This window comes from Mesoplodon mirus (assembly GCF_964341445.2).
Source record: "Mesoplodon mirus genome assembly, chromosome: 3".
NCBI lineage: Eukaryota > Metazoa > Chordata > Mammalia > Artiodactyla > Ziphiidae > Mesoplodon > Mesoplodon mirus.
Genome location: NC_138978.1, coordinates 33,933,414 through 33,956,373, shown reverse-complemented (window position 1 = coordinate 33,956,373; position 22,960 = coordinate 33,933,414). Strand labels below are relative to the sequence as shown.

The 22,960-nt window shown below is 56.6% G+C and overlaps 1 protein-coding gene across 1 annotated transcript; it reads left to right on the top strand.

Annotated features, from left to right (window-relative positions):
• Window positions 1–6,060: 6,060 nt before the first annotated feature.
• Window positions 6,061–7,404, top strand: POU3F1 (POU class 3 homeobox 1; the record flags this gene model as incomplete). The annotated part of the gene is made up of 1 exon (XM_082615216.1): window positions 6,061–7,404. The coding sequence occupies one exon, from the start codon at window positions 6,061–6,063 to the stop codon at window positions 7,402–7,404; it is 1,344 nt and encodes a 447-aa protein (XP_082471342.1).
• Between the last annotated feature and the right edge of the window lie 15,556 nt (window positions 7,405–22,960).

Below are 22,960 nucleotides of genomic sequence, written 5' to 3'. Positions count from 1 at the left end.
AAACATAAGGGAACTCCCCTCCCTCCCTCCCCTGAGCTGTCCACCTGAGCTGTCCACCCCCACCCCTCGGGCCAGAGTCAACACCAGGCCCAGGAAGGCACCTCCCTTGTCTAACAATGGTGACAAGAACTTAAATCATCACTGCTGCTCCCACCCCACCCTGTGGTGTTGAATTTTGCAGCCTTCCAGATAAAAAGTGTGTTTAAAAAAAAAAGAGAGAGAGAAACTCAAACCCAGCCCCAGCCTTTCAGAGTGATTAATCCCCGCTAATGATTTACCGATTTGCAGAGAGCGTGTTCTGCATAACCGGATTGTGGGCATTAGCGCCAGCTCAGAGGCTGCCATTCTGCTAAAAATGAGAGTAAATTTCAAGAGCAATTGACCACCCCTAATCTGAATATTCTACTGATGCACTGGGAGGATCCCCACACCACACACAGACCTAGGGGGCCGAGGCAGGCGCAAAAATACAAGGAAAGGTTCATCCCTGAGAGATATACCACCTTTCATCCTTCCTTCCCTTCCCCAAGTCTGAGAGATAGGGAACCTTAAATTAAATGAGACTGCTTCTTTCTCCTCGGCCAAAGGCAGCCATGCCTCTCCTACCTCTCTGCTCTTCTATGCTAGGCTCTTTTGAGCACTGGAAGGACAAAAGAGGTAGGACACCTAGAAGGGCTGAGTTTAGAGGGAGAGAGGTGGGGGATTGAGAGCTCAGAACAGTGATCACATCCCTTGTGGGAGAGCTCTCTGGATGGTGGTGAGCGCTATGAATCTGGCTGGCTGGCACCAACCTGCACAGAGGGAGTGGATGTGCCTACCCAGGCTGGAATCTGCAGCAGCCAGGACCCTGACAGACTCTTCCAGTCAAAAACACGTTCCAGCCCAGAACAAGCAGGTTATGGGCGTGGTCACTCCTGACACCGCTCAGCAAGAACTGGTTGGGGGAACAGGCAGGTTCTGTTCCTGCTCACACAGCCTCTTACTCACCCCTAGCAGCCAGGGAGGAAAACCAAGCCATGCTTCCCCTTTCCGAGTTTCAATCGGGGCAGTGATCTCATCCCGCCTTCACAAGAACCCAGCAGAGACCATCCTGCCCAGCTTACAGATGAGGACACTGAGGCTCACAGAGGTCAGGAGGTTGAGACTGGCCCAGTGTCATCCAGCAGGCCTGGGTCTGAGTCAAGATGGAACCCAGGACCCTTGACACTCTGAAAATACAGGATCTGGGTCATAAGAAGACTGGCAGAAGGGAAAGGAAGTGGGCTGAGTGCTGCCCGCATCCCGCCCCCCTTCCAGCCCAGCCTGCCTCAGACAAAGACTTCAAGCCCACGCACACAGGAGGGCATCCTAGGACACGAGCTCCTCTAGCAGCCCTCCCCACGGGCCCGATCTCTCCTCTCTTTAGCTCCGCTCAGCACTCCTGACTTGTGAGGAATCCAGGTGGAGTGTCTTGGAGCCGGTCTTCCCGCAACACTGAAAAAGCCTTGGGTCTGCGGCTGCATCTCCTCTCAGTGCTGCCCTGGACTCCGAGGACCCACTGCCCCCCACACAAGACACAGCGGCAGGGGCCCAGAGTCCAAAGCAGGAAAGCAGCCGGAACCAGCTGCCTCCTCCTCCTCCCAAATCTCGTTCAGTGCGCCACTGCGTAGGCTCGCCTGTCTGGGATGTGCGTCTGGAATATTACAGTGCATGTGTGGCTGCAGTGCAGCTGATGGCGAGTGTGGTCAGACTCTAGAGGCTGTGTCTGAACTTCTCAGGCGGGAGTGTGAATGTAGGTGGCAGGGGTTTGTGTCTGTGACTTGAGACTGCACAGAGAATGTGGGGCTTGTGTAGCTGCAGTTCAGCCCCACAGAGCCTCCCCCTGCAGCCCCTCCAGCTCAGAGATCCCCCACAGCGAGGGCCCCATCTGCCGGAGGCTCGGTGACCTGTGTCAAATGAGCAGGCGCTCGGTCACACTCCAGAGCCTGGAGGAGGTCTCACCACTCTGGGAAAGCCCGGGAAGCTCCTGGCCTGGGGGCAGGCTGGGCAGGGGCCCCTGCTGGGGAGGGAGGCTGGGGAGCCTCTGAGACTGGCGGCGGCCTGGCTGGGAGCTGTCCTCCGCAGACAAGGAGAGTGAAAAAAAATATATGAAAAGAAAGGGCTTTCCTGCTTCCTTCGAATGAGTGGGGCCACTGACTCGCATGGACTAAACTCAGGGCTGGGTACAGCCCCTTCCTCTGCTTTCTGATCCGCTGTGCAGATGGGTTAGTTCCTACAGGATGTAGGTGTCTGTGTGATGCGTGGGGTGGGCCTCTTTGTATCTGTGCACTGGGTGGGAGAGTGTGTGCTCATGTTTGTGAACACACGAGGGTGTGCCCATCTGTGTGAATTGGCGTGCCAGCTGACAGCCTCCATGCTTGTCACCCGAAGGGCCTGCAGGTCCCCTCTATGTCTACGTTGCTGAAGGAATGCCTACTTGAGCTGACTTCAGCCTCTGCATGGGTTCTGCGAATGTTCCTGTTGAGACACATGCCTGTATTTATCATTGTGTGTTGATTTGTGTGACTTTGAATATCCAACCTAATGATGGGAGTCCATGTGTTCCTATTATGACTCTGAATGTTTGTCTCCAGGCTAAATTTCATGTGTGTATCTGCGGGCTATGCATTTGTGCGTGTGTGTGTGAATGCACATCTGTTCATATGCCTAAACCATTCTGTGTCTGCATTGGTCAGCTGGCTGTCTGACTTCCGTGTTCTGGGTTTTCTCTGTGGTCTATGAGGGTAGGGCTCCTGGAGAAAGGAGATGCTCTGTAACAGGTGTCTCTGCCAATGGCCATGTCATAGCCCCCAGTGTCCCACCCAGAATCTCTAGGGGCAAGAGCAAAGGGGATGTCGAGACTTCCTAGGGAAAACTTAACTCTCAAATATAAGAAAATTGTGACTCAAGACCAAACCCATATTATTGTAGGAGATGTAAAACTTCCAAAGCAGAGAAAGGAATGTTATCCTTTCCTAGTTCACACTGTTGTTCACCCCAGAGCAGCAACTCATATTAAGAGGGGGCATCTAAATTACATGCTTTGTTTCATCCTTGCAGCTTCAGAGCAAACCTGAGAAGCAGGCATTACTGTCCTCATTTTAAGATAAAGAAACTGAGGCTCCGACAGGCAAAGCAAAGGGCAGGGGTACTGAAGGGGGGTAATGGGATTGGGACTGAGATTTGCTAGCTTACAAGCTGGCAACCTAGAAGCCTGGCTTTGCCGCAGCCACCCCTCAATTCAGCACAGACCTGGGGAACTCAGCTTCAAGAGTGCCAGCTGACCAGAGAGCTCTCTCTGTGAGCTCTCTCTGCTGTGACGGCCAAAGCCGCTGCCTCCACACCCTTCCCATCCCACAGCCACAGGGAGGATGATGGGGAGTGGGACCTCCACGCATTCTTTGCCCTCGGACAAGCCTCAGTTCCTTCAGCTGTGCAATGGGAGAACAATCCCAGCGCTCACTCTTGGGGCTGAGAGCGGCAGGTAACGTGATGAATGAAAAGCATTTGGTAAAGCACCCATTGCTCATGGTGACCGTTCCAAACAACACCTGTCCACTGTCCAGACATTTCCCTTCCTCTGACAGAAACTGAGACAGGTTCATAGACTCACAGACCATCAGAGCTGGAAGGGAGTTTACCAGAGAGGTCACCTGGCCCAAACCTCCAGAACCCCACTCTGCAGAGGAGCAAGCTGAGATTTAGTTAGAGAGGGGGAGTAACCTGTTCATTCACTGGGCACTAACAATAGAAACGACGAGAGTGAAAGTCCTTTCTGAGCCCTTTTCACTCACGTTGTCTTGTACCACCCTCTGACTTACCTTAGTGAGACAGGTGTGCTGCTTATGGTACTGTTATTCCCAATTTACAGGTAGAAGAACCAAGCCCTAGAAGACTGGGCTAGAGTTATTCTTGCCCAGGAAGACAGTGGCAGGTCCAGGTTGGAAGCCCAAGCTTCAGTGTCATGCAGGTCTGGTTAGGGCTGGCGTGAGAGGGGACTTCACTACAGGATTCCCAGCCTTGGTCCTACCTCCTGAGCCTGGGAGAGAGGCCAGGAAGGCGAGTGGACCAGGAAGTCCTGGGCTGCCTCAAGGTGACCACTTCCTGGGCCAGAGTCCAGGAAAGCCCAGCATCCCTAGCTAGGTTCAGACACAGGGCTCCATCACAGCTCTTGCAGTGGGAGTGGTACCTAAGGACTCTGCTCAGGACAGTGGCCAGTGGCCACCCCATCCCTTGGGGGCTAGCCAGAGGCTGGTCCTAGGGCGTTTAGGGCCTGGATGAGCACAGTCTGTGCCCAAGGATGACCCTTGTCACTGTCGACTTTGCCCCAGTCACCCCCACTGCGGCTGCCCCCTGAGCCCCCATCACCCTTCTTCACACACTGAGGCTTTATTCCACAGTCCTGACTTGCCAGTAGGGCCCTAGCTGGGCCCCCAGCTCGGCCCTCCAATCTAGGACCCCCGGGGCCCTGGAATCTATGAATCCACTGGAGGCAAGATCAGGGATAGAAAAGAGGTGAACTGGCAGCTGGAAGACTCCCCGAGAGCCAAGCCTCAGCGTGGGGAAGACGTGGAGGCTACAGCTCATTCCACTCATCCTCCAGCCAGCATGGCACAGAAGAGCTGATGCTGGGGTCCAAGTCCACTCAGGATCCTTCAGGGAGTCCTCAAAGACCTGGGGGATGAGTAGGTAAGCCAATCGCATGCCGCACCTTTCCAACAAGACCTCTTCAGTCCCAGTTCCCTTTTCAGCAGCCCCAGGCAAGTGGGTTAAACTCCAGCCCAGGGCTCCCTGCAAGGCTGGACAGCTCCCAGCCTGCACACCGGATTTCTGAGGCACCAGCGCCCTTCCCCATGTCCACGCCACTCCTCACCTAGAGCAAGCTTCCCCGGGGCGTGACCCCGCCATGACCCAGGCCAATGAGCCGGGCAGGCAGGAAGGAGAAGGAGCGAGGCGGCGGCGTGGGTCAGATACCCGTGGGCCCAGTGTGTCCACCATTCCTGTCGGCGGTGCTTTCCCGGAGCCACGGTCTCCACCTCGAGATCCTCTCACTCAGGAATCTCGGAATCGGCCTGGTTACAGGAGTTCCCGTCTCCCCACAGCATCGCTGCCGCCGGCTGTTCCGGCCCCGAGCCACCCGCGAGGTACTCACCTGGGCCGCGGCGCCCGGGAGAAGGAGAGCCCGTGAGAGGCGTGAAGTCGGGGCCAGTCCGACTCTGCCCGCGCCCGACGCTCTCTCAGGGCGGCGGAGGTCGACGGAGTTGCGCTGGGTGGTCTAGAGGGTGAAGAGGGAAAACGAGACGGGCCGGGTAGGAGCGCAGAGGAGAGCTCCGTGCCCGCTGGAAGTTGCGGGAGGCGAGGCGGGCGAGGTGAGCAGCCGCGCCGCAACCGAGCCGGGGACCCGCGCCGCCTGCCGCTCGCAGCCGCCGAGACCCGCGGGAATCCCGGCCCGCCGGCAGCGGCACGGCGGAAGGAGGAGCGCGGGGCTGAGCTGCTTCTCGGAACCCGAGCGCCTCCCGGAGCCCGCCATCCCCGCCACCGCCTCTGGCCACCCGGGCGGGTGACCGGCGGGAATTCTGCTCGCTTGGAGCGTGGGACCCGCCGGGCTCGGAGTCTCCAGCGCCGGGGGAAAGTGGGGCCCACGCAGCCAGGACGAGAGGGGGTGCGGTCCCAGTGCCACCCCCGCGCCACTCCCCACGTGGCGGCCGCGCCCCCGGGGCGTGAGCGTATACGCGGAAGGTAGGGGGGGCTGTGAATGAAGCCCCAGCGGCCAATCAGCATGGTCGGCGCGCGGGACCCCAGGAGTGAGGCCCAATGGCGAGCTCTGGGCGGCCGGGCCGAACGGCAGGCGGGCAGGGGGGGCGGGGGCCGGGGCCGGGGGGCGGGAGGCGGCTCCGCTGGCAGCCAATGGGTGGCGGGTGGGGTGGGGCTCCAGAGCGCTGAGCTGGTCGGGCTTTAAGCCGGCGGAGCGCGGCGGCGGGGCCCGCAGACGGAGCGGAGCGGCGGCGGCGGCGCGGCGCGGGGCGCGGTGCGCGGGGCGGCATGGCCACCACCGCGCAGTACTTGCCCCGGGGCCCCGGCGGCGGAGCCGGGGGCACGGGACCGCTTATGCATCCGGATGCCGCGGCGGCAGCGGCAGCGGCGGCGGCAGCCGAGCGGCTGCACGCGGGGGCCGCGTACCGCGAAGTGCAGAAGCTGATGCACCACGAGTGGCTGGGCGCGGGCGCGGGCCACCCCGTGGGCCTAGCGCACCCGCAGTGGCTACCCACGGGAGGAGGCGGCGGCGGCGACTGGGCCGGCGGCCCGCACCTGGAACACGGCAAGGCGGGCGGCGGCAGCGCCGGCCGAGCCGACGACGGTGGCGGCGGCGGCGGTTTCCACGCGCGCCTGGTGCACCAGGGGGCGGCCCACGCGGGCGCGGCATGGGCGCAGGGCGGCACGGCACACCACTTGGGCCCGGCCATGTCGCCGTCGCCGGGGGCCGGCGGGGGCCACCAGCCCCAACCGCTCGGGCTGTACGCGCAGGCGGCCTACCCGGGGGGCGGTGGCAGCGGCCTGGCCGGAATGCTGGCGGCGGGCGGCGGCGGCGCGGGGCCGGGCCTGCACCACGCGCTGCACGAGGACGGCCACGAGGCTCAGCTGGAGCCGTCGCCTCCGCCGCACCTGGGCGCCCACGGACACGCACACGGACATGCACACGCCAGCGGCCTGCACGCGGCAGCGGCGCACCTGCACCCGGGCGCGGGCGGCGGTGGCTCGTCGGTGGGCGAGCACTCGGACGAGGACGCGCCCAGCTCGGACGACCTGGAGCAGTTCGCCAAGCAGTTCAAGCAGCGGCGCATCAAGCTGGGCTTCACGCAGGCCGACGTGGGGCTGGCGCTGGGCACGCTGTACGGTAACGTGTTCTCGCAGACCACCATCTGCCGCTTCGAGGCCCTGCAGCTGAGCTTCAAGAACATGTGCAAGCTCAAGCCGCTGCTCAACAAGTGGCTGGAGGAGACCGACTCGTCCAGCGGCAGCCCCACCAACATGGACAAGATCGCGGCGCAGGGCCGCAAGCGCAAGAAGCGCACGTCCATCGAGGTGGGGGTCAAAGGCGCGCTCGAGAGCCACTTTCTCAAGTGCCCCAAGCCCTCGGCGCATGAGATCACAGGCTTGGCCGACAGCCTGCAGCTGGAGAAGGAGGTGGTGCGCGTCTGGTTCTGCAACCGGCGGCAGAAGGAGAAGCGCATGACCCCGGCGGCCGGCGCCGGCCACCCGCCCATGGACGACGTGTACGCACCCGGCGAGCTGGGGCCGGGCGGGGGCGGTGCGTCGCCGCCCTCGGCGCCCCCGCCGGCCGCGCTGCACCACCACCACCACACACTGCCCGGCTCCGTGCAGTGACCCCGCGGGCCGGGCCCCCCGCCGGTGCGCGGCGAGGCGCCGCGCGGCCTGAACTCTTTTTGTTCGGTTGCTTTGGATTTTACAAAAAGCCCAGAAACTTTCGAATAAAACCAAACACCCGGACGACCCTCTTCTGCGAGCGGCGAAGACGGCCGATAGGCTGCGTCGCCCGAGCCCCGAGAGAGAGGAGCGAAGATCCGGAACGCGCCAACTCACCCCGGGCATCCTGCCCGCCGCCTGCTCCCTGCCCCCAACCCCTCGACGACCCCCGCCCCTGCCCCCCCGGGCTGTTCGGGGCCGGATCCCGGCAGCGGCTTCCCCACAGCGACAGGTAACGCGGTACGGGGTTAGGGATTACCCGGGAGAGAGGACGGAGAGAGGAGAGTTCCCCATCCCTCTCCCCGGCGCGGATTCCCGAGCCTGAGGGTCGAGGGTGGGGGACTGTCACTTTATTCGCTCCACGCCTCTTCTCTCTCATAAGGATGCGCCCCATCCCCCTTACCTTTCCTCCGGGCTTGGTTTTTTACAGTTTTTATTTATTCACGGAGCCTCTCGGCTCCTGGGGTCCTTCTAACTCCGCCCGCGCCCTTAATTTAAATCGCTGTATACTGTATTTATCGGGGCCCCGGAGGGGAGGCCGCGAGAGCCGCGTCTGTGTATAAAAGCAGGAAATAGCCAAAGCTTTAATCTAGCCTAATTTATTTTTTCCCCTTACCTTCCCCTACCCTACCCCCAAAAAGCAAAATAAAACAAAAAACAAACAAAAAAGAAAAACTAACAACAAAAAAAAATTCGAGTGTTCATTTTTCGTTTCGTTTTATCCGAGCTCCGGCTCGGTTCCCGGCCACGCTGGAGGGGTCTGCGCTCCCACGCACACGCAGATGGGAAGGGGCTTCTGCCCGGCTGTAGACCGACCACCGCACAGCAGGGCCCCCACTCCCCGCGGGGCCCTGACCTCCCGGCCACAAACAAACGAAACTTGGAAAAGTTGGAGATATTTTTTAACCAGCTGTAGAAATAAGCCGTTCCCTGAGAACCTTCTGCCTGAGTCCCTGCAGCTTCCGTCCGCTCCCTTTCAGCCCCCTGGGATGCGGGATGCTGGAGGAGGCCTGCAGAGAAATTCCCCAAATTTGGGGTGAGGTGGGAACCATGTAAATATGTGAGATATGTACACACTGGCGGGGAGAAAGAAACATTTTGTGCTTGGTTTTTATTTTTGGTTTTCCGGGTTGCCCTCCCTCCCCATACTAAAGGATTTTGTACACCCACTAATCCGAAAAAGATATTTTAATATGATTTCCAGATTTCTGATCCATCTCTATTTATTTTCTGGATGTGTTTGGAGCTTCCCCCTTCTCCATTTCTTGTTCTGTTTGTTACCGTTTGAATTTAAATTTTGTTATTTTATTTTTATTATTTTTTGGAACAATGTTTTGGTGCATTCTCTTTGTATCTTTATTGCAAAAAAATAATAATAATGTAGACTGGGAAGTTCCCTTTATATTTATGTTATAGTAAATATTTTATTACTCACATAAACATGTACCCCAGGGCTGTGTCCTGTCCTCTTTACTACTAGGGCTGGGTTGGTTTGTGGGTGATGGGATGGGATACCCCGACTCACCTCCCCCAAAGTTCTGGCCTCACTCTCTTGGAGGAAGGTGACCACACAGACCTTCTTCCAGGCCAGTATCGGTGCTGCTTGTTACTTGGACAACGGTTGGGCCCCTGCCTCAGATGAGTGAGGTTAGGGAAGATGAAGCTACCTCATGTCCCCCACCCCCCCCACCCCCATAAACAGACTACCCTGGGACCAGACCAGGGCCTAAGACACTGCAGACACCACACCAAATTTGGATCGGCCATTCCTCAGGCACAACTCAACTGCTCTTCTGGGCCAAGGAAGAAGCCTGCCTCTCTCGACCTGGACCACCAGCCGGGCATCTTTGTATTCCCCACCCGTGACTTTGCACTCCCCGGGTGGGATCCAGGCCAACTTCATCATTCTGGGTCTTGGGGCAGTTGGAAGCCGATTCAGGCCCCACCAGCCCACCCCAGCTGGCTTTCCACCTGCAAACAAACGGTACCCAAACCTGCCTGGATCCACTGGGAGTTCTAACAGCTTAGACAGGGGTCCTGGGGGAGTTGAGTGGCCTGGGCAGGGACCCCCGCCAGTTTGCGTGGGCAAAGCTGGTCCTGCTTCTATGCAAAGAAATAACCTGCCCCAACTTCTCTTGGGGAGGAGTGGGGGCAAGAAGAGCTGTGCCACCAGAAAGCCCTGGCATTGCCTCTTCAGGATTGGGTCCCCAAGGGAACCCCCGCTCCCCAGGGAGTGATGCTTCTGCCTATAGGAGGACTCCCGGGCTGCGCAATCATGACCTGGGGAGGGAAGCAGACATTCTCAGACATCCCCCTGTCAAGCCTTAAACACTCCCCAGAGTCAGGATGGTGGAGGCAGCTCCGGGTTTCAGGGCCAAAGCCACAGACTATCTGTGTCCCAGTCAAGCTCTTTCTCCTTTAGAACAACTCCTCTTAAAAATACTAATCAAACGGCTCTTCCTGTTTCCTCCGTAGATGCAGTTCTTTTCCCTTCTCAGGAGAAACCACATGAGGTTTCTGTCACTCTTCGTGGAGACAAAGCTTGAAGGCACAAGCTGGGGAGAAAGTTGTGTCCCTAGTGAGGGTATGTGTGTGGCCCCCTCCCACGAGGGAAGTTGTCCAAGCCCAGGCCTGTGAGAGGCCTTGGCTCCAGCCGACAATATCTTGGGTGCCCAGAGAGATGCTCCCAGACCCCCAAGTTGGCTGTCTCAGGCGGGCTGGGGCCTCAGGATGACTTGTTCGATGCTGAGGGTTCCAGGTGACACCCTGGGCTCTGCCCCTCAATCTCAGGAGAGAGTTGTCTCTGCAGAGGCCACCAACCAGAGGCCACCGTGGTTTTCAAAGGCTCAGCCTCTCGCTGCTCCTTTTTTTTTTTTTTTTTTTTTTCCCTCCCTCCCTAAGTCCAGCCTAGTAAGTGATTAGCCCTGCAGTTGGCACCCGTGTCCCAGCCATTCCATTCCCCAAACCGGCAGGCCAGGGAGCCTCCCCAGGCTTCTTACAAAGGAGGCTGGAAACCTTACCTGCCAGTTGGGTGACACCACGACTGACCAGGAGCCACTGGTCACCCCACCTAGGCCTCTCATTTCCTGCTCCACTAACTACGGAACTTCGAAGTAGTCCCACACTTCCCCACATTCCCTCCTTGTTTCGTCCTTCCTGGATTCGTCCTAGCCTCAGGGCCCTGAAATGGAAGCGAATGTAGCTCAGAGCTCCCTGTAGCCTAAGCCGCAGCAGGATTGGAGGTTGGAAAGGGCGGCCAGGAAGACGGGGGCCCTTCCCTGGCCTCTGCCTGCAGCTGACACCCATTGATTGATTGATTTCCTAATTGTCTGCTTAACCCCGTCCAAGAGGGTGGATTTATTATTTAAGCAAGTCAACTCAAAAACAGCAAAACAATGTGGCCCCCAAGATCTAGCAGCAGCTGAGGAGTAGAACAAAAAGATGGAAAAAAAAGTGGGAAAGGGGACGGAAGAAAATCTTCCACTTGGCGAGTATTTTGCTTAATGAGACACCAGCCTGGGACAGCTACCCGGTAACCCAACCCTTGGTCACAGAAGGCCCCAGGGGGCTCCTTCCCCTAGTCGCCAGCCTGGGATGATGGTAAGAACCACAACACATCTTACCGTATAAGAAAGAAACCATAGGAAATATGGAGAAATATCTTTCCCTGGAGTCTTACTCCCTGGATAAAATAGAGTTTAGGAATGGCAGTCGGCTGTGAGCTTGACCGCGGGTTTTTCCATCCCATGTGTACGTGGATCTACCTGCTCACTCCTGAGAGCTTGAAACTTCCTTTCGTTCAAGAGAGCCAGCTGTCCCTAGCATTGACCTCCCACGAAGCCCAAGCTTTCCCTAACAGATTTGGGATTTTCTCATCCCATCTCCCTCCCCTTCTCACTGGAACAAAATTATTTTCTAAGATCACGCAACCACAGATTCTGGTAGCTAGAGAGAGCAGCCCTCTCCCCATGTGAGCCCCTCTGTGTTGGTGTACAAACGTGTGCATGTGCCACTGTGCCTGCAAATCCATAGCTGCTCCCAGACATAGGAGGGGGGAAAGAAAGTCCACGCTACATTGCCGATGCTTTGAGCTGGGACGACATTTGCAGGGTTGGGGGTGGCTAAAATGGGAAGAAGGAAGGTGGCCACTGTGGTCGCCTGTGATCATCAAGGCACACCTGGATGGTGCCCGGCCCTGAACTTCAAGGATGCCTGTATTCCCCACCACCACGTGCCCTGGGAAGTTGCACTGGCATCAATGTTGCATAGCTTAGGATCTGTGCAATCATGCCTTGACCCCAAGACTCAACTGGGTGTCCACAGGACTAGCTGACCCCCACCACAACTGCCCACTTAGGGCTCTTTAGAATTGAGCCTCCTCTGGAGAGGCTCTGGGCCGACATCAGGGAAGGTCAAGCCCCTAGTGACACACCCAGGCCCAGGCTTTCCCCAGCAGGGCTGGAGCTCCAGAAAAGAGACCCACCTGAGCAGGGGGAGGAACGAGAGGAGGCTGGTTACTTGGTCTGGCGGCTGCCCCCGAGGGAAGGGGATTCACCCGGGGCCTCTGGCTTAGTGACCGAAGCCAGAGGAGCCGTCAATCCTGTCCCCGCTCCACATATGTGAAGGCCTTGGAGTTAGCGTTTGGCCCTCCATTCTGGGCTCCCCTTGCCGCTTGGGAGGCCTCCGTGTGGGAGGACTGCCCTCTATTGGTCCCTGAGCTGGGACATGGCAGCAGTCACCAGGGCCACCTCACAGCTGAGCATACCCCAAAATCAGCATCGAGCTGGCTACTCTACAGAGGGTGCCCGGTAGAGCAGAGGCAACTTTCGCCTCCAATGGAAGCGGTCCTGTTTCACACGCACAGGCTTGCCCGTGACCCTTCCTTCCCCATCTACTACCCCGCCTGTTTCCACAGCCATTCTCGGAAATTCTCCATCACAGCGACCTCCTCTGTCTCTGCCCCACTCATACCTATCGCTTCCACTCCTCCCCTCAACCAGCTAAAACCCTGATGCACACTCTGCCAGGTTGCTCGCTCACACGTGCTGACGCTCTCGGGCACACCCGTGCCACCGTCTGGCCAGCTTCGCGGCCTTTGACACCGAGCTCTCCAGAGCCTCTGGGTACCTGCACCTGTGCTATTTGATGTGCCACACGCAGCATCCTTTCCATCCCTTGGCGGGATCCCCTCCTCTCAGGATTTTCAAGCACTCACCCCACTTTCCAAACACTTCCCTACCCATCATTGTTCCCAGCTCCTCCCAGATCTCGCCTGCTCCCTTCAGATAATTAAAGTTAGGCTGTGTGTTTGTATGTATGTGTGATCTTATTTTTTAAACACACACCCCCACACATACATATGCGTGTATATATACAAACACACACAGCAATTAGAACTATCCATTCCTGCCATCGTCCCTCCTGTGCTAAAAACATGTCCCCACATCGCCACACCATGAACCCAGCATCATGTAGTCACGGGCTCCTGATCTCTCTCTCTCTCTCTCTCTCTCTCTCTCTCTCTCTCTCACACACACACACACACACACACACACATATACACACACACACTGACACGTTCACACACCCACCCCCAGCTCCCTCCCTGGTGTTTCTCCAGGGGCATGACCTACCTCCCACCCACCTCCAGGGCATCTGAATGGGCTCCCCTCAGAACCAAGTACCAGGAAGACTGCCTCAACGGCTCCCCACGCACACACCCCCAGTGGACATGTCTCTGGCTGAGCCTGACCAGGGTGGGTCTGGGTATTATTAGGCTGCAGAGACAGCGCGGAGGCATATGGTCTCGTACACAAGAAATAATGTTCATGTTAAATCAGACCTCATGCATAATGCATGGTGCCTGATCTCACATTATTTTGGGTGTTCGTCAAAATCAGTGTTCTTTCTTGTGAGGGCTCCTGAAAGGAAGGGGAAAGGGCGTTTGCTAATTGCACCTGCAGCCTGGACCAGGGAGCCGAACGTGCCCCGGGAGCCTCCCTCTGGCCCCACGAGTGGGTCTCATCCCTCTGTCCTCTCTGTCTTTCCACAGGGAAGGAGGGGCTGACTCGGGTTTGGAGCAGGCGTGAGGCCCCGTGTTATTTTTATTTCTTTTCTCTCGGCTCTCTTGTCCCCGGAGGGTTCTGGGGAATAGCAGTGGCTTGTCGTCTGCACACCCGATTCATTTGCCGTTTTATGAACTCCCCTTTGATTCATTGCCTCCCTAAGTCAATGATTCACTCCTGATGGCTTTTCAGAAATCCTTCTTCAAAGGCTCCGGATTATTCAGCTCTTAGCAGGAGCAGACTGTGACCCTGCACTGCGACTGCCCTCCCTGCTTACGGTTGGAAATTGTCACCATCCTTGCCTTTCCCCAGGGCTGGCCAGCCTGGAGAGGAGGAAGTGCTCCCTCCATGCAGAAGCTGCTAGAGTTGACCTCGGCAGCTCATGGACAGACCGGGCCCTCTGCCAAAGCCCCTTCCTGCCACTGTGGGTTACCTGCCTTTTCCCATTGTCATCAAAATCCCTGGGGATGCTCTCCATGTCTCAGGAGAGGCAGAGAGCAGAATAGTGAAGCACAGGGGCTGTGGGACCAGAAAGATCTGGGTACAAATCCTGGCTCCATCTCTTATCAGCTGTGTGACTTTAGGCCAGCTCCTTACCCTTTCTGTGCCTCAGGTTTCTGATACGGTGACAATGGCAGTCCCTACATCGTAGAGCTATTTTGAGGATTAAGGGACATGAGGTACACAGAGTGCTCAGCATAAGTAGGTGATGGATGGATGAAAGCTGTTTTACTGTGGGGCCTGGGTAGGGCATTGTACAAAAGCAAGGGAACAGGGAAGAAAACCAAAATGTAATGAACTTTTACACGGATCCCACTCCTCCCAGGGCACTCTGACATAATACTTATCCGTGCACTGACTTTGTACTTTATTTTCTTTATCTCACATTAACTATTCCTATTTTTTTTTTTTTTTTTTTTCTTTTTGCGGTACGCGGGCCTCTCACTGCTGTGGCCTCTCCCATTGCGGAGCACAGGCTCCGGACGCGCAGGATCAGTGGCCATGGCTCACGGGCCCAGCTGCTCCGCGGCATGTGGGATCTTCCCAGACCGGGGCACGAACCCCTGTCCCCTGCATCAGCAGGCGGACTCTAAACCACTGCGCCACCAGGGAAGCCCAACTATTCCTATTTTGAAGATGAGGAAACTGCTGCCCAGAGAGTTTGAGTGACCTAACCAAGGCAGCAAGGCTAGTTAATTATAAAGCCTGGAATAAAACCCATTTTATCTGACACACAGGTCCATGTTATTTTTATACTCCCTGCTGGGGTGAACAGCAGTGTCCAGTGCTTGGGGCATGTGCCCAAAGCGGAGGGGGTTCTAGAACTCAGGACTGGGCCAGGGAGAGAAATAGGGACCAAGGGTATTAGAGCTAATTAGATCTGCCCCCTTCTCCACCACCATGCAATCAGGTAAATCCCATGAGGCTCAGGGAAGTTGGATGAATCACCAAGGTCAGGAAGACTTCCTGATGTGTCGATTCAGAGCACTGTGCACTGAGAAGCTACATATAGTGGCTAAGAATGCGGACCCTGGCATCTGCCCAGGCTTCCATCCTGGCCTCACCACCTCCTACCCATGGGACCTTGGGCAAGCTACTTATGCTTTCCATACCTCAGTTTCCTCATCTGTCAAAAGAAGACAATGACAGTACCTGCCTGGTGAGATTGCTGTGAGGATTAGATGAGAGATGATACACATAAACACTTAGAAGAGAGCCTGGCATAGTGTAAGTGTGCATTAAATATTAGCTATAAAATCAACTTTATATGTACAATATATATTATTGTATAATTGCTGGGGCTGAAGCAGTGTAGAAAAATAATGCCTAGTGCTTTTTCTACCCCCAGAATTATTTTTCTTCATGCTCAAAACCATTCTGGGAAGAAAAGTTCAAGCTCTCCATTCCCAGTCCACAGATGAGGAAACGGAGGCCCAAGGATTTTGAGGGACTTGTCCCAAATGACCCAGAAGATTAGGCAGGTGCAATCTCCTAGCCTGCTCCCCACATCTGACTCTTTGTGGCAACCCCATGCCCCCAGTAATGTGCTCTGAGCCTCTTCTAAGTACTAAGGCTCTGTGCTGGGTTCTGGGGAGACAGCACCCAGAGGGTCAGGGAAGGCCCCACAGACAATGGTACCATTAAGCTAGGTCATGAAGGATGCGTGAGGGGTTGCCTCTGGGCCTCCTAGCTCAGGGCCTGACCCCAAGGAGATAAAACCACTCAGCCCCAGTGCCCTCAGACCCCACTAGTTCCCCCTTCCTGAGCCTTCATGCCTCTTGCTGCCCTGCTCAGGACCCTTCCACACACACCCTTTGATCCCAACACAGAAGATTCAACTCAGGGTCAAGGCCCCTAGACCCCGTGAAGCCACCCACCATGACACTAATCTAACTATAGGTTCCTTCACGTCCCAACTCCTGCTTCTACTGCAACCCTGCCCAGAGGCTGACCACCAAACCAGGCCACAGGGCATCCCAGCCTAAAAGGCAGGGGCCAGGTACCTGGCTCCAGGTCTCACTCTACTGTTTATCTTTAGTATGACCCAAGTTGGGTCATTTGTCATCTCTGGACCTCAATATATGAAATGGGCATTCCCTCGTTTACCTACATCCATCCTACATCCATCCATTCGTCTATTCACCAACCACCCATACACCCATGCAACCATCCATTCACCCGTCTACCCACCCATCCTCTCATCCATTCATCCATGTACCTCTTCAACCACCCACCCATGCAATTACCCAACCACTCACAATCCATCCACTCATCCAATCATACAATTCAACAGGCCCTGTGTTGAGAAGCAGGAACAGACCAGTCCCCCTGTCTTTAAAACGCTCCTGGGTTAGCCTCTTCCCTTTCCTACCTCTCAGTCATATAGAGTAGGCATGTGAGAGCCCAAGGGAGATCATTGTTTGGGAGGAAACAATGAAATCTACTGTTACATCTATGAATCTTTTGTGTCAGAGCACTGGGAACCTCCATGCCCCACTCGTTTCTTCAGGGCCCTACAGAAGATGTAGTCAGTATAGCCTCTGCATGGCCCAAGGACTCCCCTTAGCTCTAAATTCTCATTCCAGGGATGCCAGGTATTGACCTAAACTAGAGAAATTTCAAAGCAAGTGAGGGAGAGAAAGGAGCTTGTGGATATAACTTCTGCCAAGGCCGAAGATCACCACTGGAGCTCAGTTTTTCTACCAGAAATGGCAGCAGTATCTCAGCACCAGAGAGATATGGGGAAATGTTCTGGACCCAGGCCTGCCCCCACCTTGCTGTGTGACCTTGAGTAAGTCCCTGCTATTCTCTGGACCCCAATTTCCTCACCAGTGCAGTATGGGGGGTGGTCTACGGGTCCTCCCAGCTCTGAGGTGGTCCCTCTCCATCCTCACTTCTCTTCCAGCCTGGGTGGGCCTGCCCCTCTGACAATGGGGCCTCTCTGACCAGCCCACACATGAGGAGGAGTACAAGATGACGTGGCTGGTGTCCACAGCCCTGAGTCCTCTTGCTATTCAACCCCGTCCTCTCCTGACACAAACAACCCTCAGTCACCTCCCCCTCCCACCCCCCAGAATCTGGGCATAGCTGGGGCTTGCTATGCCCTGGTCACCCCATGAATCACCCCTCTATGGTCCCTGGGGGAGTGGTCCAGGGAGCATCCTACGCCCCATGCGGGGTGAGGGCCAGAATTGCGGCCCTCAAGCAGGCAGTGTCCACAGGAACAATGGAGGCCTGTGGCTGGCAGCCGGAATGCAGCCATTGTCCTGCCCTGGCCCCCAACCCCAAGGTCTCAGGTCCCCAGGCCGGGCAGGCTGGCGTGGGTCGGTGCATCAGGCACTCGTGTGCTGAATCCCCTCTTTGGGCAGGCGAGCGGGTGGGCCGCCGGGCCAGAGCCCACCTCCACACCCCAGCTCACAAAGGATCCCATGCACAGGGTGAGGAGAAGCGAGACAGGACCCAAGGAAGCCAAGCCGTCCTCGGACCCACCCATCCCTAGGGTACTTGGAGCAGACTCAGAGAAGGGGCCTCGCAGCTCCAAGACCCAAGCTATACATCACAGTGGGGAGGGGGACCACATTAGAATAATGCAGGATTAGAGTGGGGTTGCTATAGCGACGTATTAGGGCAATACATCTAGGGAGCCCGGCCCCTTGGTGATGTATGACTCTGCTCAGCTGAGGGGAGCAGGGGGAGGGGACATTCCCGCCCCTCCGAGGGGAAGGCAGACACCAAACATGCTCTTCATTTGGGGAGAACATCTGCCTTGAACTCCAAAAATAGGCTTCTCAGAATCCTGTCAAGACTGAGAGAGATGCCCTGCCAATCCAATCTCCAACAACCCCACTGGGGTCCAGGCTCAACTCAGTTTCAACTCATCCCAACTCCAGCCTCTACCTCAGCCTCTGTCTCAGCCTCTGTGCCCCACTCCCACCTCAGCCCCAGCCTCCATTCCAGCCCCTCCAGACTCTCTCCTTTCTGCTTCAGTGCTAAGGACCATTCCCATACTAGCTCCCCAGCATCCAGTGGGGTCAGTAGGACTATATGGGGGGGAGGGGCAAAGAAGGAGGGAAGGAGGGAGGAGCACCCAGAAATACCCATCAACCAAACCATCAAAAGTGTTAATTTGAGAGAAGCCTGGAGAAAAAGGCTGAGGGCACCCATGCTGTCCCCTTCTCACCCACAGGCCTCCCCAAGCCAGCATCGGGGCACCCCACCCCAACCTTATCCCAGATCTGGGAATTTAACTTCCTTCTATATACTCCCAGGGCCACCGCTGGGGTATTAGGGTGGACTAGCCCTAGGGTGAAACTTGGATGAGGCTCTCAACAAAGGAGACCATGCTAAAATATTTTCATGTGGTATTTGTAATATTGTGTGACAAAGTCAGACCATGAGATCCCTTTCAAAGTGCTATATCAAGTTATTTGTACTGCTTGCCCCATCTCAGAGGCCCCCGCCCCACGCTCAACCCTCTGGGGACTTCAGGAAAAGATTCTCTTGAGATAACCTGCTTGGCTATATCCACCTTGATGAGAAGAGGCAGGACAGATAACCCCCTCCAAGAATCACAGGAGCGACGGAGGGATAAATTAGGAGGTTAGGATTAACATATACACACTACTGTACATAAAATAGATAATCAACAAGGACCTACTGTATAGCACAGGGAACTATACTCAATAATCTGTAATAACCTATATGGGAAAAGAATCTGAAAAAGAATAGATATATGAATATATGTATAACTAAATCACTTTGTTGCACACCTGAAACTAACACAACATTGTAAATCAACTATACTCCAAAATAAAATTTGCAATTTTTTTAGAAAAGAAAATGCTTTAGGACCTTTCCTAGCTTCTCAAAAAAAACAAAAACAAAAAAAACAGTCCTAAGTGCAAGTATAACCCTATCCCCCATCTCTCTGTATCTTGACTTTCCATCTGTGTTCACATGACTGCGTATAACTCTCATTTTGTGTGTGCCTCCTCACTGAATGGTATTTTTTAGTTAATTCAATCGATTACAATAATTACACAACGCCCCCCAAATTCTTCCTTTTCCCTTTTGAAAGTAACGCTCCGGCCCTGTGCCGGGGAGAGGGGGCGGGGGGGCGGCGGGTGTCTCCAGCCCCAACTGGAAGATGCTGACCTCGACATCCCCAGCTCCCACCAGAGGAGGGCCTATGTCATAAGACAAGGCAGAGTAGGAGGCGTTGCCTTCTGTGTGCACACTCATGCGCCACCTGTGCCCATGAACACGTGGGTAAATACACACACACACACACACACACACACACACACACACACACGCATACACTTTGGTCCTACCCTGGTGTTATCCCCGCCATGGAAGAAACTTCATCCATTATTAGAAAGAACCCATGAAGGGGGTTTCTTGTCTCACTGTCCTTCGTCCTCTGGGAGCTTCCTTGCTCACACTCACGTAGACATACGTGCTCACACGCCATATACGCACACACAGGGCAGTGCGAAGAGGAAGGGAAGAGAAAGGCCAAAAGAAGAAGGTAGGTGAAGACAGTGCATGTGCCCAGAGGGCAGCTCCTGGGATGGGGGCGGCAGGGTGCCCGGGGTGCACTGAGTGGGAGGGAAGCTTCGTGGCTTCCTCTCTTCCCCAGCCAGCGACCAAAGGTCAGCCCAGGCGGCTCGGCCACGTGCGGTCCACCCACCCCCATCGGGTCATGTGAGACCAGGACCAAAGCCTCATCAACACGCCATTGTCCTCCAGAGCCCAGCCTTGTGCTGGAGGGAGCAAGCCCCCTCCAGCCCAAGAGCAGTCAGTGCCCCTCCAGAACCTGTGGTCCCCTCCTGAGGGGACTCTCTCAGCCCCCACCTTAAGGACAGCTGCCTGATGCTCAGGCTAATGCTATCCTCTTTGGGGCCTTCCGTCCCCTTCTGAGAAATGGGAAGGAATCAGCTTTCCCCTTGCACTGAGAGTGCCTGGGGTGGGAGTAGTGAGTGAGCAGGGGGAGGAAAGGCCCTCTTTCTCATGTGCCCTCCGAGGGGTGCATATACCACCCCATGCCACCCCCCTCCCCGCCCATTCCCCACACACTGTGGAGGGGAGAGAGAGTAAAGCAGAGAGGGCCCAAGAGTTGCCCTGAAGGTCATCTTGCACGTCAGCACAGGGATGGGCCCCAGAGCCCCTTGCGCCCTGGCTCCTAGCCTGGACCACAACACAGGCTCCATTGACTCCTGGGCACCCTCTTTCCCAAGATGCACGCAAAGCTGTGGGCTCGTGGTTCTGGCCCACGGGCCCCTGAGTCCCACAAGGCTCCATGGGGCCTAGCCCCACAGGACTCACCCAGGAAAAGAGGCCAGAGCTGGCTGGCTGGACGGTGTGGGTGGAGGCAGCTGCCAAGGGGCTGGCAGGAGAGAGGGAGATGGCAGGGATGGACACTGCACCTACCCAGAATCTCCTCGATCCAGGCTAATGGCCCTCATGGCCAACCCCTAGGCCTTGCCCTACCCAGCCCGGAGTGGAGTCAAAGATCCCCAGTGCCTCCTCTACCCACCCCTAATCCCTGCTGACTCCTTGCAAAAACAGGGACCTCTGCCCCAACACTGAGACTAAACCTAGGGCGAATCCACCCTGGCCCACCCTCTGTCTCCTACAAGGGAAGTCAGGTGGAGAAGGATGGTTGTGTCTGCGGGAGGGGGATCACAGGAAAGCTGGTCCCCTGTAAGGGGAGGGCTGCCCCAGCAGGATGACAGAGAGATGATTAAACCCACAGAGAAGATTGATAAGAGAGCTAAACAGCTGCAGCTCTGCAAGGTGGGCTGGGGACAAATCTCATCTTGTCCTGGCGGCACTCTAGGGGGGCTGGGCCAGCCTGGCTGAGCTCGTGACCTACACATGCTCACCCGGCAGAGGTTGGGGTGGGGGAGGGCTGCTCCCACCTTCTTCCCCCACCCCCAGGCCTCTGATGGTGACTTCCAGAGCCCAGCTCTCACTCCTGCCGGCCCGGAGCTCGGCCCCCACTCCACACCCCCCTGTACTTAGGCAGCGCATCCCTTCTCATAGGTGCCCCCTTCACCCACGGCATCTCTGCCACAGCTCTCACTCTCGTTATTATTAGATGTGATTTACAGCGGAAACGCTGAGTCAGACAAACCAAGACTCCCCAGGCAGAGGCAGTGGAAGAGGAGAGTCCAGGGGAGGTGGCCCTCTTGAGGCAGGGTTCTCGGAAGAACATGAGGAGATGGGGGGCCGGGATGAGCTGGAGGGTCATCTCTCCTGTTTCTCCTGTTTGTTCCAGGACCAGGATCCTCATCTGGGTCTCTTGGACGTTCAGACCCCTTTTCGGATCCCCACCCAGGTTTTCAGCCTCTGATCTTCCTCAACAAGTTGGAAGAGAATAACCCAGGGATCCAGAAGTCTTGACATCAAGGTGGTTCTGACGGGCCGTTTCCTCATACCAGGGCTCGTGGTCCAAAGATGGAGAGAGGCAGGAAAAGTGCATTGCTGGAGTCCCATCACCCCACTGTGCAGCAGAAAACACAGTCACTGTGCGCTCGTGTGGGCGTCCGAAGGCACCAGGACACGTGGGGCACAGTTCCTGCTCCCACCTTCTGCCGAGGAGCTCTGGCGGGCAGGTCCGTCTCTGCTCCCTAGGTCTCTGACTCCCTGGCAGGGAGGAACTGGGCATTGTTGCCAAAAATAAACGTTCGCTCTCCCGCTCCCTGGCTCCCGGCTCCCGCTCATTAGGATGCGTGGCGTTTGGCTGCGGTCCCACACCTTGCAGCTCATTATAAATATGCAGTCGCTGCTGGCGCTACCCCAATCATCTCTGCAATCAGAGCTTTTAATTAGGTTAATTAAATTGTATCAAATCGCGCAGGGACGCAGTTCACTGATGCTGATGAGGCAGCCAAAACAGACCCCAGCTCCTCTGCTAATGAAGGCCGCTGCCTGCCTGCGTGGCGAGGGAGCCCAAGCGCATAATAAACAGGCGCACCCTGTGGGAGGAGCTGCTGCCCAGGCCCTGAGCTCTGGGGACCTGGCCGGGCTCCAGCTGCAGCAGAGACTCCCGCCCTGGGAGACCTTCGCCTTCACTATAGAACTAACCGGGGCAGCTTCTGGAGCCCAGGCAGGTGGGCAGGGTCGGGGTTCTGAGCACCTGCCACCCTTACACGGCAAACTTAGGTGTGCCCCCAAGCTTCACGGGCTCCATCTGGGGTTTCCACTTTCCCTCTTCCCCAGCATGGCCCGACCAGGCCAGGACCCCATCACACACACACACACACACACACACACACACACACACACACACACCCCACCCCACCCCCACCCCCCCAGACTGAGACTACAGGGCTCATCCAGCCACTGCTGGCCTAGTCTCCATCTGCCATGGAGGCCATCTGCCCGTCGGGGTGGGCGTGGTCTATAACTCTACCAGGCAGTAGCAGGAGGTGGTGGCACCCCTCAGTCTCCACGTGCCAGATGGACCCTGCATCTCCCCACCTACCACTCCACCTCAAGAGCCCTCTCTGAGGGAGGGACACTTGCCCTCCGACCCCCTGGGATCAAATTAGCTAGAGATGCGAGACGGTCCCTCATTCCTTAGCCCCTGCCCGTCCTGAGATGGCTGTCCCAGTCCCCTGGCAATCCACAGCTGGCCACGGGGGGGTCCACAGGCTCCAGAGCTAGAGAGGGCCCTGCAAAGCTCCTCCCGTCTTTACGAGGGAAGGGAAGTGCTGCCACCTCCAAAGGGACTGTCCCCAACGCTCTGCTCAGCCTGGCTCCAACCCCCTCCTCTCAACCCCTCTGTCACTGGCCTCAGTGTGGCTGAGCAGCTGAGGAGAAAAGATGGGGAAATTTTCAGTGCTCTCGGGACATGCTGTTTCTGCTGTAGAAGCTGGTTTTTT